Source organism: Lates calcarifer, linkage group LG15 (assembly GCF_001640805.2).
Source record: "Lates calcarifer isolate ASB-BC8 linkage group LG15, TLL_Latcal_v3, whole genome shotgun sequence".
In the NCBI taxonomy this organism is placed as follows: Eukaryota; Metazoa; Chordata; class Actinopteri; family Centropomidae; genus Lates; species Lates calcarifer.
Genome location: NC_066847.1, coordinates 4,856,779 through 4,872,684, shown reverse-complemented (window position 1 = coordinate 4,872,684; position 15,906 = coordinate 4,856,779). Strand labels below are relative to the sequence as shown.

At 42.7% G+C, this 15,906-nt stretch overlaps 1 protein-coding gene across 2 annotated transcripts in view; it reads right to left on the bottom strand.

Moving 5' to 3' along the window:
* Positions 1 to 15,906, bottom strand: part of LOC108899496 (raftlin) — a 95,351-nt gene that overhangs the window by 20,595 nt on the left and 58,850 nt on the right. For both annotated transcript variants that reach the window (XM_018699970.2, XM_018699971.2), the window contains exons 6-7: positions 10,865 to 11,068; positions 1,443 to 1,561 (exon numbers count right to left, since the gene is read on the bottom strand). In XM_018699970.2, the coding sequence (XP_018555486.1) occupies positions 1,443 to 1,561; positions 10,865 to 11,068 (323 nt within the window). The remainder of the gene's footprint in view (positions 1 to 1,442; positions 1,562 to 10,864; positions 11,069 to 15,906) is intronic.

Sequence of the window (15,906 nt, the reverse complement as noted above, 5' to 3'; positions counted from 1 at the left end):
TTTTGCTCTTCTTCTGTGAGCTTCATACATCCAACCACCTGTCAGACTTTTGGATAAATAAAACTGTAAAGCATTAGAGAGAAAAGAAGATGATGTATACAGAAGAAGGGAGAAAAAAAACCCTGCAATCAATATTCAGCCTTATTTTTCATTGTAATTATCCCAGCACTGAAACAATAATGAGCTGTGAGGATACTTTGCATATCAATTTTCGGCAGTTATCACAATGAATGGGGGATGATGTGAGACCCTGATCGCCCTTTGTGAAAGAGAGTGTTGTCAATCTGATTTGGCATGGCGCAGATCGCTCGGGTGAAACCGTTTTTGATAAAGTCCCAGTGGAACGGTTGATTGGATCTCCTGGAACACTGGGTGCCGGTACGGTGTTCTCTGTTGCCGTTTCTGAGGAAGCCTTGAAATCCATTAAACTGTAACAGTATTACCATTCATCTCAGAGGAGGGGAGGTTCTACTGCTGCCACCAGACAGCTGCAGGAGGGTTTTTTTTTTTTTTTTGTTGTACATGTGGCCATCAGCGCCAGGCTGGACGATCAGAGAACCACATTTAGGGGACAAAAGTCTCCTTTCACACTTGGACAGCCACGGGCCGCAAAAAGTCTAAATTCAATTACTGAGATAGCATCGGCAAACGCATACAAAACTCAACTCAAACCCACACACACTTAGTGGACACAAACACATGCACATACAGCTGCATGCACAAACGTATACACGTAGACGCACACACACATACGTACAGATGAAAGGCAATGAAATGGCTGTAAACCCTTCAACTCTAGACAGAAATCAATTTCCAACTTGGAACTTGTGCCGAGGAGAGACACTAATCGGCAGCCAGATAAGGGCTTGTTTGCTCCTGATAAGACAAGCAACCGCAACACATGTCCCATAAATTGAGATTTGCCAGATTTGCCTTTGGGGTTGTTGGGGAAAATGGTTGGCTGAAGAGTGAGGAGGGGGTGGAAAGGCACAATATCTGATTGACAACTGACTTCAATACAAGAGGACCAGACTCCTAAAGTGGATTTGTCCTCTAAATGGGGCTGGGCGATGTAGATTAAAAGTTTTTTGTTGTATTGATATGAGCATTACTGATGGGTGAGACAAGTTAAAGAAAGAATCAACATTAAGAGTCTTGGTAAAATGTTTGCCCACTATGAACCTTCAGAGCAGCTTCAGTGCTACTTGGGTTAGATTCTCTAAAACTGGAACTACACAATTTTTCTTTTTGTCTTTCACAATGGCCACCGTGTCAGATTAAGCAACCACAGTGCCAGAAATCTTTGCCATGTCCTGGGTGCAAGACTGGCAACGCTACAAGCGTATCCCTGACCAATCATCACTCAAGTTGGGGAAGAAAAAAATTATGCAACCTTTTCGACAAAAACACAGATCCTCAGATTTTTCTCTCCCCCCACTCACATCAATGATGGTCCACTGCTCCACCACGATGGCGTCGTATGTCGGGGTGGTCACGTTCGGCTCGCCCTCGCTCGCCTCCTGGAAGATGAAGACACTTTCCACCGACTTAGGCAGCAAATCTGCAGAGAAGGAGGAAAAAAAAAATCCAGCCGTGAAAAAGAGTATTCACTGGATGGAGTGTGTCTGTCTTGTCTCTGCTGCTGCGTTAGGCCCTCCAGGCCAGAGGAAATGGAATGATATCAGTCAGCCACATTCACACACAACCCTTTATTACATAGCCAGTGGTGTGGGCCATTTGTATGAGCAATGTGCACTTTATTCATTATGCAGGGAGACAGTGTAAAAGTAGGGAGCAGGTATTCCCCTTCTGGGATGTTAAAAAAGGGGAAGAGACATTATGCGGTACATCAGTGGTTTTCAGGACCCAGAGCCCTGCTGGTTTTCATGCTCGACAGCTAAACAGAGGCTAATTACAGCTGGGAAGCAAGGTGAATGCAATGGCTGGTAGCATTTAACACCGGCAGTTCTCTGTGTCCTGAGGATCGGGACTGAGAACCAGTGCTTTAGAAAAGATGGACAGATTTTAGTGATGGCAAAATGTAGCCGCTGATTTAATGAAGTCAGTCCGTGAGGCATTAAAGCATAAATCCTTTTGCTAAGCCTGCATAATTCACCTTAAAAAGACTTGAATTAAGTGAGCCACATAAAGACATTGACGTTGATGCTTTAGGCCACTAGTGAGATTGTGTGCTGCTGACCAAATAGATTTTCTAAGCCCCTATTTTGTTGGAGGCTAACAATCGCAGGATTGGCATCTGGCCCCCATGAGCCGGGACCCCTTTCCACCCAGTGTCTCTTGTTATTCCTTTGATGCACATGCACATTACATGCAGGCGCACACACACAGGGACGCAAAACACACCCCACAGTCCAGTCTTCCCGACTGGCCTTAGTGCTTTCTCATTACTCCCACACCATTTACACACTAATACAGTTTGCTGGGGTCCAGGCACCAATACGAGACACTCCACATTTCATTACTGGGCCCTAATAATAGGGGGATGAGAGGCGGCTGGAGAGCCTGCGGAGAGAGGGAGGGAGAGGAAGATAGAAAGAGAAGGAGGGAGTGAGCAAGACAGAGTGAGAGACTGAGTGGAGGGATGACAGGCTCTTTTATTTCCCCCTCCCTGAAAACCCATTTAGGCCCCATGCACGCTCAATTGAAGACATCTCTCAGACATCTACTGGCTCTCAAATACAGACATTGTCGTTGTTCACCGCCATCCCGCCCCTTTGCCTTTTCTCCTCCTCAGCTCCCTCCACCAACCCCCCCAAGTCCAACGCTCCACCACCTCATTCGTCAGCCGTCCACGCTTGGCGTATAATTGGAAAGAAGTCTTTTTAGAGAATGTGAGGCGCTGAGGCCCACCATCGGTTCCCTGCCAGCGCAACAGAGATCACTCAGGTGAGATCGACACGGGGTTGCGTCGCTGCTCCACAGGGGGAAGCCTGTCTCTGGTGATAATGCAGACAGACGCTGAGCAGAGGAGAATGAAGGAGGGAGAAGTGGAGGAGAAGGAGTTTGTTGCTGGGGGCGTCGAGTCCGTCTGGGGAATGCACCGGTTGCGTGCACGAATAAACATTATCTTGCGCCTATTGACTGAGAGCTGAGCTGAGCAGCCAGCGGGCCGACTGAGAATAAGTTGTTTACACTTGCAAAAACCACCGTGCGCCCTCAGTAAAATTGTTCTCCATCCCTCCGTGACTCACATACTCAAGGTCGCGGGGCGAGGCATGCAAATACAGTCGCACTAAAAACAGGGAGTGACAGCACTGGGACTGAAAGACACAGAGGCAAATGGAGGGGGAGAGGCAGATATCTGGAGTGGCAGGGTGACAGCAAGTGACACCGGGTGACACGCAGCAGTTGAAATCAGCACCCAAATGACAGAGGGAGAGGATCAACAACAGACAACCAGGGAGTGACACACACCGTCTGAAACTTAAAAGTGTTGGGTTGTGTGAGGTCTCTGGCTCCACATATCAACTCAGCTTGGAAGCAGTTTGTTCATAATATTCATGGACATGTTCGCAGGCCTGCTGTTGTACATCGATCTCTAACATACAGCGTTTGAATGAGCAAACAGCAGAGAAAGTACACAGGATGTTGTTCCCATGAAGCTGTCTGCAACTGCTCATCACCTATTGCTGCAAAGTCTGTCTGGCTTCAGAGGTTGTTGCTATCCAGATAAATTTTACAGGCTTACATCACCTCCAAGCTGTGGCCCCTTGGTAGAAAATAAGACTGGTACCTCCTTCATGAAAGTATTATCTTTGAGGATTTCTCCAGTATTTTGGACCTGGGCTTTATTTTCCCATGTTTTGGGCTGTAAATGATTGATGGTGGTCCAGAATTGATCAAGAATGGTGAATCCAGCCTAAAGAAACAGCTGCTGCAGTGAAATCTGACATCTGGCATTTGTCCACTAAAGTGCTTGTTTTTGCCACTGACAGGCTCAGATTGTTGTTATATTCCTACAGAGACAGACCTTCTTGTTTAATCAGAAACATTGCTATATATCACTACCAAACTCCACTGACAAAAATGGTAATTTTACTGAGCAGAAAATGGGAGTTGCTGCCTCGATCGGAAAGTTTGTTTTAACTTCTCCCAACTCCAGAACTGAATAGAAAGCAATAGTAGGAAAAATATATATCCACAAAATCTAATATTGTTTGTCTGAAATCACTTGCTTGTTCACTCATTCACTACTCCTGATATAATAAACCCTAAACACATCACTGAGTGCTAAATTTGGATTTCTGACGTTTGCATCATTGTTGACAGGTACAGAATCACACGACTGTGACATACATTTACTGCCACATTCAGAGCTGATGGTTCCTGTTTCGGATTTAAATCAAAGACAGTGAACGTCACCAGCCATTTGCCTGAGTCTACCATGTAAAGATGTAGGTGGCAGGTCTATCCAAACAACAAAGAGAAATCAGCTCAGTCTGCAGATTCACTTATCTCACAGGCAGCTGGGGCGAGAGGCAGAGGTGATTCTCTCTGTCCTTAAATGCCCTCAAGCTACGCTGAGCCTCTGTAGTGGCATTATTTCTAATCTTATATTTTGGCTGGTGCTAAGTCTTTTGGGTCTGATGGCTGACATGCAATGAAAAAATCCATCTTTTCGAGTACCAAACATTCAAAACAAAGTAGTGTATTTAGTGATTTTATTGTTAAAGTCAGTATTGTTTGGAACATGTTGGACATGCAGAGAAGTGGATTATACAGCAGGAGTGGTGTGAAGTTTTTTGCTGGACTCCATAGCAACTGCTGTGAATCTGTTCAAGCTGCTGTCCTCCCCAAAGGAGCACACTACAAGAAAAAGGAGCAATAAACGAGATATTTCTTATCATTAAAATACTGTGGATTACTACTTTAATGTGTATACTATAATTTAATCTCACTGAATCACTTAAACATTTACAAAGTGCAGATTGTGCCCACGAGTCCGTTGCACTTGCACAGATCAGCGTCTACGTGTTCAAGTCCAGCTGACCGCTGCCGAGCTGGAAAGTGACCCTGCCCCAGGTCATGTCTGCTGACATGATTTAAACATGCGTGCCAGGAACTGCCTCAGAGAGCTGGAGACAGGCTGCTGACAGCTTATCTATATTTCAAACAGGACGAGCGGACATCCAGAGAGGGGGACAGAGAGACAGAGAGAGAGAGATGGGAGTGTCTAATGTGTGTGGATCGAATGTGGCTCTTCCCAGCAGAGCCAGAGATTTGGCAGCTGCAGGCTGGTACCTGTGGGTTTCCGGGCAGACTTCAGATGGAAGTGAAAGAGCAGAGGATGGACAGCATGGTAATTGGATACCAGGGGGGTGTTTGCAAATGTACAGTCAATTTGCTTTGGTCTGAATTCAGAAGATACAGGTTTGAAATCTCCAAGTGGGCGAGCATGTAAATACTGGTGCACCTGTTTTATTAACACATATATCTTTATCTTCAAAATATGCATTTTTAATCTTTATTCATATTCATTTATTTCCATTTCCTGCTAAGTTACAGTTGATATATTCTTATACTACATGAGCTCAGTCATGTGACAGGCCAGAGTGAACCAGGAGGTGTTCATTGATGCATTCAGTGCACTTTGAAGTTAACACAGAGATAAAGACAATGAGATACTTGCTCTCTTGCAGCTGTAGAAGGGATTTATCTGTCATCCAGCCTTTAAGAAGGTAAAAGTTCAGGATAAATATATTCATACACATGGATGGCAGTGGGACCATGCAAGATCTCATGGCATTGTGTTTCAAATGGCACACACTTTCAAGGACATTTCATGTGTCACGTCTACGTATTTTTAGGATTTGCGTGTGTCATTTAATTTTGCTTTGGGTCAGGGTTAGAGAGAAATAGAAGGGGTGACCAGCGATGTTCATACGCCATTTGGTAATATCAGTGGGCGAGTAGAGCAGCTGACTCAGTGTCCAAACAGTGGGAGTACTTTTCAGTGTATTGCTCAGGGACACATTGACGCTGGGAATGGAGGAGCAGAGGATCAAACCTCCAGAGCCACAGGTGCCTCCAAAAACTCCCTCCATCAGTACAATATGTGGGTCATCTTTAACGTTGTTTTCAGGCCATTCACCTGAACTCCACGACTGTGAACATGCTCTATTTTCAGTCTACAAGTTTGGGTGTTTAGCTGAGTTTTGAGAGGTTTCATTTCAACCACCTGGGTGAATTTGTGTATACCTGAGTATACACACTTATATGTCTAAATACACTGAAAAACTAACAGCATTAAGTGAACACACTCTCAAACTGTCTTGTGACTGTCTCTCATGCTGTGCTGTCAAATCCTATACACATGCATTCATCCTGTAGACATGCTCACAGGTGTGCACAGACATCACAGGGCCCTGAGTTCTACCTCCACCTCTCGACAACTTCTGTCTCAGAGAAACACTCGCACATCGCTTCCCTTCCCTGAACAAAAAAAACACCTTATTGGAATTTCATATTCCCTGTATCTCTCTCTCTCTCTCTCTCCCTCTTTTCTCCCTCTACTGGCTTTGCCCAAATTTAGAAACCAGTGAGGGCTGGCTGTCATGCATATGAATGGCTCAATGTCTCACAACCGGGATACAAATCCTCATTGTGGCTCTAGAGATAGCTTAAGCTATACAAGTAACAAAGGCAAACTCCCCGTCACCACCATTACTGTCACTTCTTTGGTAAACAAACTCAGCCCCCTACACTGTTCCCAAATGGAAGGTAAAGTGAATGTTTTGTGGATGCATGTGTGTGTAAATGGGTCTTAGTAAATATATACGGATACTTTGTATATAGGCCTGTTTGTGTGTGTGTGTGTGTGTTTGCTGGCAGTGCCACAGTGTGTATGAATCTTTAATGTGTGTCTTATGAGTGGGGGCCTCCGTGCAGCTTAGGATCTGTAAATTCAATATTGCTATAATATCCGACCCTGTGGCACAGGCGAGGTCTCCACTCACTGCAAACACTGCCCGCCACACGAGACAGGACTTACAGTCTGAGTGATCACACACACACACACACACACATGCGTATGCAAACAATGCACCCTAATGCTTTCTCATCCAGCTTCACCATGGAAACCCATCTTTAGAAGGAGCACGAGGACAGGGTGTGTTTTTGCGTGTGTGTAAATGTGCATCCCTCAGCTGACTGTCAGAGACAAAAGAAAGGTAGCACATTTAGGGAAACGGCAGAATCACAGCACCTGGTGTCGTGGCTCCATCTTCCTGTATCACGACACTTGATTGTGGACGTCTGTATCGCTGTTTCGACCCGTTGGAGAATTGTTACACCCCTACTTAAAATGGATTTCAGGTTTAATAGTTTTTAAAAAGGTTTAAAAAGCAGATAAATTATTATTTATGCTAATTATTTCTAGTAAACTTTACATAAATGTAAGCAGGGTGATCATAAAGATGCAGCACACAATTCATGACACTGAAGTGCTTTATATTAAAGCTGCATTTCTTTGAGGGCTTTCCACTTGATTATAAACTATATTAGGCTTCAAAAGCTCAGAACTGCATGGATAATTAATTTCAATCAATTACTAAATTATGGTCTCTGCATAACAATAGTGTGATTATGAATAATTGCCAATCAATGGTTTACCTGCAGTGGTTACTGTTGAGTCACAGCGGAGCAGCGTCGTCATGGAAATACATCTTTATTGTATTTGGGACTGATGAGTAATCTGTTGTATTCTCAAAGATGCCAGACTGGATTTTATACTCAGTCTCAGATTATGCAGCATTACAACTACACTAAACTTCCCAATCAGGCAGGTTTGCAGGATTTTTGAGCTGAGTCTTGGGGGGTCAAACCAGGACCAGCTGAGGTCCTGAGGCTGCTGGGAATATTAGTTTTGAGTATTTGGCCATGGGACGAATTTCAATTTTGACCTGATGATGGCACTAGATGAGGAGCGAAGCGGCTACGAAACATTTTACAATTCCTCTCAAGGGCAACATGAATATTTGTACTGAATTTCATGGCAATTCATCCAATAGTTGGGGAGAAATTTCACATAAAAGTATGGTGATGCTGCTGTGGGAAGGTCAGGGGATTACCATAAGACACCATCCACTTGGCTCCATGTATCTGCACCAAATTTTCTGACAATCCATCCAAGTGTTGTGGAGATATTTCATTTTGATCAAAGTGGGCGACTGACATCAGCATCAACAATAAAAAGCAGACAGGCTCTGCAACATCTCCTTTAAGTGATAAACAGTGTAAAAACAATAGAACAGGATAAGGAAGATAAATAGAGCCCAGGAAGGTCAGTCTTGCAAAAAAGCACAATTACACTCATTAGACCACACATGTATCTGTCAGTACATGACAAGCTGAAGCACGCTGGATCTCCAAACAAGGCTGTCACTGTCACCGCCATCTCCCATCCAACTGCATGCGTCTGTCTCTGTCAGCTCGTGTCCTTTTAGTGTGTTGTTTTGCTGTCAGATATGCCCTTGATGTTTATAGGGTTGAGATGGTCTCTTGCATCGTGTTGAGCGTCTCATCATGAATTCAGAAACTCGTCTCAAAAGAAGTTGCTAAATATGGAGACAGCAGGAATGGATACTGATTCTAAAGCCCTGAGCTGCACGGCTGTTTGATGTAATTAGCAGCTAACAACAAACGGGATGCCGCTTTGATGTCATACTGCCAGCTGCTCTCGAGAGACCAAAATCCACAAAGTGCAGCATTCACCTCTGTAAAGTTGTCTGTTTTCTAAAGTGGCTGAGCTTAAGCTGTGCACTGAATTCAGTCCTATAAGTCAGTGAAAGGCGAGACAGTTTCATAATGCAGCTGATCTGCTTTCCATCCTACCCAGTGATTTCACTGTTCAAGAGACGCATATCTTAGCAGTGCATGAAAAATGCAAAATATGTTAGAGGACTCTAATAGGCAGAAAAAAATTTAATCATAATAATACACTTCATTACTCCATTCTCAGGACATAAAATATGCAAGGAGGGACTAATTTGTTATCAGGTTAATTATCTGTGTTTCAGAGTTGCTGAGGCGTTCACTTTCCTAGATTAATGAATTATGACTCTTATTGACTCTGGTTGGCTTATTTCTTCAGTGTCAGAGTGAAGTACAGAGCCGCCGGGGTCTGATGGAAGAGGAAAACCCAAACAGGAAATAGTTTAAAGGAGGAAACCAAACAAGCTCCTTGAACTTCTGCAGCAATCCCTGACAAGCAGAGAATCGTCAAGTCAGCCACACAGCAACACCGGTGGAACAGAGTCCATTCTTCTGTCGTTCGTAAAAGATGCAGTGTTTCAGTTTTCCACGACACTTCTGGCAATTTTCTGACATTTTGCTAAACAGCCTCTGTCTACAGTGGACACGGCATGAAGCCACTGTCACTCACTTCTGCAATGAAATGATTTGATGGGTGTAAATACCAACCTGTGGGAGTGGTGGAGTGTGTTAGCATTTGCTAAAAACAAGGTATAGTTGAGGCTGATTGGAACTAGCGTTGCAGGTATTTTCTCATAAACCACATTTCATGGCAATCCTTCCAGACCTAGTTGAGATATTTCACTCAGAACCACAAATGTCAAACTCAGTGTGGCTCAAAAACCGATCCATCTTGTCAGGGAATCACCACAGTCATTAACATTCATCGTCTGCAGACTGTGTATGTAGAAAATTTCATTTCATAGCAATCAATCCAGCTGTTGCTGTAATGTTTCAGCCTGACTCAAAGTGGTGGACTGATGGACAAACACTGCCAGAGCCATTCTGCTACTAGGGCTAAAACACTGAAAGCTGCACAAAGCATTTTTAACCACTAGGGGAAATACGACCAAATAAAGAAGTCAAGCTGGAGCCACGCTTTCATCTGGCACTCATGGATTTCAGCTCTGTAAAGCACTACTCATAGCATCACTGATGGCTAATTTAAAAAGACAGACACACCAACTAATGAATTTCCATCCACTCTCCACTTGATTTCTGCCTCTAGTTTGATTCACAAACTCCCGAGAGAAATATCTGGGTTGTAAGGTGATGCTCAACTTTTGTCACCGTTCACTCATACACTTCATTCTCTAATTTTACTTTTCTGATGGGCAGTTGGTGCACTCTTGTTTGTTGGAAATGGCTGCCCACAGTTTTCTGTGTGGTGTTGGCAGGTGTTGTAAGACCCAATTTTAAAGTCTGTGTCGATAAGAGAACCAAAACAATGAGATAAAAGAGGTTAAAAGCTGCAGGGTTGGGTATTGATTCTCTGCTGGCAGCATGATCGAACCCTCTCACATAATTTGATTCAAAGGTAATGGAAAAAGAAATCGCTTAATATAACTTGAAATTTTAAACACATGATAGTTACAACTTCTGCAGTTTTCTAGTGTATGTTTGTAATAAAACATCCTGCAGAATTCCTCCTGACACTGACAGAGGAACCCTCATCACAGTCATATGTAAGTGTTATTCAAATACGCTCTGATTGTTTTCTGGTGGAGAATGAATGCCAGCTAATGCATTATTAATGCCACACAGGGCAAGGTGCATCAGTACCTGCCACGGGCTCTTTACTTTATAGAGGCTGATGTGAATTTTGCATACACCTGATGCTGACAGTTGTGGTGGTAACTCTGAGAGGGAAGAAAAGGCTATTTGGGAACCTTTTTGACTGTAATAGTCTGAGCTATGAGGATACCTACAGAAGAAGGCTAGAACAAAGGTGAAAGCTATTTTAATTGTTTGTACATTTCAAACCTCTCACTCTAATGTTTCCTGACTGTGTGTGAGATGTAACCTATAAACAGTCGGATATTAAAAATGCAGTGAGGTTTTTTCCTTATGAGACACTTCGTCGCTGACTTACCGTTCACGTTGCCAAGGTGGAAGTATCCATCGACCAGCGAAGCTCCGTTGTTGAAGTGCTGGGTCATGTGATCCAGCCAGTTGGCCTCCACGCCTTTCACGCCCTCGTCACAGTTCTGAACCCGGAGCGGCACCTTGACAGTGTAGTACTTCACCTGGCCCTCTCTGACGGGTGGATGGTTGTACAAAGCAAGCAGTTCCACCCCTGAAAAGACACAGCGGAAAAACAAAAACATTGTTACTGATTTAACTCAGTTTAAGGTTGTGACAATACAGATGTAGCCTTGGTGGAAGTCCTACTTTTTAATGCATGATTATTGAACTACTGCTGTACATTGGCCACAGTCCAAAGTGTAATTTGGCTCCATCTGCAGGAGCACTTCTCTTCTCCTGTCAGCTGCCAGAAGTTATAAAAAATGGCTCAGTAAACGTTTGGCTGAGAGACAGCTTTTGTTTGAAATATATTTCTTTTGTTACAATGCAAAAAGCATTTAAATCGCAATATTATGCAACTTAAATACTGCAAATCCTCTTTAAGCACTTCTTACTTTTGGAGAAGTTATTTGTCTGTGACTTTCCACCACTAACCACACACGAACACTGTGAGAAAACGTGGTAATTATCAGTTGGAAGTACATTTATTTTCTGTGAGATAAGCAAATAGGGAAACTCAGCCAATGTGTGGACAGTCAACAACAAGCTTCTTGGCCAAGAAAAGTTGGCCACACTCCTCGTAATCATCAGCCATCAAGGCAAATAACAATTTGTGTGTTTTCTTGTTTTCTGATCAGTTTATTTTTCTTTTCCTGTGAAAAACTGCTTCTGTAAGAGATGAAATGTCTCCATTTAAACATGGGTAATATATATAAAAAAAAACAGCCTGGTAAGGAGGACGGTTTGCATGGGTCCTTGGGAACAGTTACAAAAACTGAGCTCAAGAAATGGCTTGTAGAAAAATAGTGCAGCATTGACATAGTTAGTGTACTGAGATTGGACGCACTCAAAGCAAAAATATAAAAAAGCAGCAATAAATGTGTTATTTTTGCATTGGGCATTTAGTTTATAGGAATCTTACTATGTGACTTTGAGGGCACTGGTGTTGTTTATTTTTCCATCTGTTTTATAGAAGCAATTGAAAATGTATTGCATTCTGCATCTGTTTTACACTGATTTCTGGTGTCTTGTAAGTCGACGCAGGCAGGACGGATTTGTATGCAAGATGCTATAATAAAACCTTCAGCATCATTATCATATCATGAACAAAAGTTCTCACCTGGCAGGTGTAAAATAGACGAGAAATGAAAAAGTAATACAAGATGAGATTTGTGTTGCCCCGAGCTGGACTCACAAATTCACTGGAAATCTTTTCCAAGGATGCTGTCTCTTTTTTTTTTTTTTTTTTTTTTTTTTTTTCAATTGGTTCTTTTTCAACAACAAACGTGCCATGAATCAAAAGCAATTTGATCATATTCATGCTACAAGTCATCCTCATCTTGCTTTTAGTGTTTTTCAGAAGTGATGTAACTCTGCTGATGCAGAACTTAAAAGAGATCATTTCATTGTAACCGAGTTAATTAATAGTGTAACCTTGAATAATGCATTAAAAGCTCTCCAGCTAACTGTTGTTTACATCAAGCAGAAATATACATAATGCAGTGGGCCTCTGGAGAAAGGGAATGGGCTTGGAAATCTGCCCACAGTACGTATGTCACCTCACTGCGCTCATATCATACTAAATCAAAGTGGAAAGAGTTTTATTTGTTATGATGTGAGCGAGTGAGTGAAATATTTGCAATGCTTGGCTACGACAAAAAAAACACAAAACGTGAGACGGGAGCGAGGTTCGAGCCGGGCACAAAGCGATTCAAATCGAGCCTGGTAACATTTTCCCCTTTCTTTCGAATGCAAATGTCGAACTGTCATTCCCCAAATGAACCAGATGGATGAGCAGAATGTGCAGCACCGCCACCCGCTCGCCCGTCCACCCACACACACACACACACACACACACACTTTGACGTGGGGTGGTGGAGGTGGTAGTGAGGGAGTCATGGCTCAGTCGCTTTGGTTCTCCCATCCGTCCATCCGTCCGGCAGACACCCAGGAAGAATGAATCATTTATAACCATTTCTTGTCTGGCTCGTCTGACTGATGTGACAGCTGGCCACCAAATTCCCTAAATCTTGTCATTTGTCACTCTTGAGAAAAGTCAAATCACAGCAGAATATTCACACACCCTCCCCTCACCCTCACCCTCCCTATGTTACCCATGTTACAACGAGGACAATATGGTAAACAAATCTTGGACAGCACATGACAACAGAATGACTGCATTCAACATGCCAAAACAACACACTTCGTCACTGTGAGTGTTTCTGTAGCTCCTTGTATCATATTAAACTGGTTTACAGTTTATGTGCACAAGTCTGAGATGATATATGACTAGAGTTTGTCCGATGAATCCTCTCTGTATCTCAGTGAGCTGCAGGCAGGTCATGAGGAAGGCATGCCTTTGAAAAATTGAGTCATGTCGACTAACTGATTTAGAAATGCAGAAAAGCTTTGGGTTACAGCTCCAAATTTCTGTAATCACGGTGTAATTAGATAAGTAACAGCATTAAACCATATTCAACACAGATTATTCCTGCTCTACTGATGTGGCTTTTATAGACAGTGGTCAGATTTACAACAGCTTGTCATAAAATAACAGCCACTAGCAAGAGACATGCTGCCCAACCTCTATTTTCTCACAATATTAGCTGTTTTCTGTGTAATAGCTGAGGGTTTCCATGCATTATATTTCATTACAGTCTAATTATGCTGTGATTATGGCACCAGGGAGACTGTAATTCAGGCAGAGGGTAGGTTGCTCATTTTCTAACCTTTTATTTGTCTGCAAACATCTCTCCAGCATCGCACTGTTCACTGGAGATATATGCTGCACAGAGGCCACAGAGGATTAAGTGCCTTGCCTAAGGGCAACTTCAACAGGGCAAAGCAGGGAGGGAAATTACCAATATAAAATAAGAGGACTGCCTTCTGAAATTAATGTTTAGGCATAAAAAATAAAATAAAAAAAAATCTGTCCGGCTGATGTCCGCCACACCGGGCTGTAAAATAACAGGAATTCAAACTGGAGCCACGCTTTCATCTGACACTCTCACGAATTTCAGAGAAAAGCTCTGTAAAGCACAAGTCAAAGCATCACTGAATTTCACTTGAATTTCAAAAAACATGTTTTGTTTCAGGGTGGGCTGTGCAGTGCATCATAAAGGGAAAAAAACAAAAACTGCAAGGCCACGCCACATAAATCTCAAATGGGAGTCAGTGATGGTTGTTACTTTGACTTGCAGCCTGTCATGTGAATCAGATGCCTGCACGTGGGATTAGTCCTTGATTTTGTGGCATTAATTTACACAACAAAACGGTGCATCATACTTAAATAAAATGATATAATTCAGTGGAAGATGACAAATAGGTTGCATGTCTCATCATTTCCTCCCTGTGTGAAACCAGTGACCCAGCAGTTACAGGGTCACTATGACCATGACAAGCTTGAGATGCTACATCTTATAATTCCTGTGAGAAAACTGGTGTTAACTGCAGAGGAGCAGATACTTTATTGCGAGGAAGAACACAAGGTTAAGTAATAGTACTGTAAGTCTTTAACAAACTCCATTAATAACCTACATAAATCTCTAAAATAAGCCTCTTGCTCAAGCTCACCACTCCCCCTGTTCTCCTGGACTAAATGACATAAGCAAACATTTTAGAGAAATATGTTAACTTAATGTTTTCAGAGCCAAGAGCTGGTGTAGAGGTGATATTTCACCAATAAAAAGTGGTAATAATACTGCACTTTTTGGCTTAATAACAAGAGTAAAATATGAAAGCCATAAATGTCACCTTAGGGCAAAGTAATTGGTCTCGATCAATAACTTTATGAATGTCTCAGAGTTATTATGGTCATTTTTGTGCCTAAGGAAGTAAAATCTTATCTAGTCCTTTAAGCCTGATCACATGAATTCATTACATCAACAGAGGACTGCTAAGCCTCTCAGCACAAAGTCCAAGCAGCTAACCTGACTCTCGTGCCGCTGGCGAGGCCGGCTAACAAGAAAATGAGCGCATGAGTGTCGTTAGGACCTTGAAAGCATCTCGCTTCAAAGGCTTATCTGATGGCAGCTCAGCTGTCCAAATGACGAGGTCGGAGGCAGTAACCCTGATCTTAGTGGCATGGCTCTCTAGCGTGACATGCCATCATCTTGACGACGTCTGTTTCTATAATCTAAGAAGCTGGACGCTGATCCCATCAGAGCAGAGATAACACAACAGATTCTCAAAGATAAAACCAAGTAGTTGAAAAGACTCCCTCTGCAGAGTGGCTCAGATTTCAGGCTGATATGCGTCAGGATTACACACACAGGATAAGTCTTTACTAACATTAACATTAAAGCCAGCTACCAGTTTTAATGCTGTGGCTGAATGGTGTATGTGTTTGTAGCGAAGGTAAATTTATATCATGACAACAGCACAGATATCTCAGGCCATTAAACACTTAAAACTTAAACTTAAAACTTAAAACTGTTAAATGCTAGTTGCCCATCTACATCCTCTATTTTCAGTGTTTTAGGGTGAGCTTCTCGTGTATTTTCACCTCGGTTTCATGACATCCTCTGCACAACGTCTACTCCCAACTTAATTTCCTGCAACTGATTTGCATAATAGATAATATTGTCTCCAAATCCTGGAAAGGTGACTGGGAAGAAGCTGTTGGGAGGAGGAAAGGAAGAGGAAAGGCTGGATGACTGGGTATGTTAGTTTTAGGCTGCTAAAACACTTAATCATAGTTAGGGGAAAGATAGTGATTTAGTTTGATCTCTCCCTAACTGTTAAATATAATCTAGTTGGGATTTAATTTCCTACAAAACATCTTTGCTCATGCAAATGAGTTGTATCTGAAAGTAACTTTTAGGAGGCAGAGTAGTCTTATCCAGACGTGCTTGTACAGCTGTCACATTTCATTTGCACCACCAACAGAAT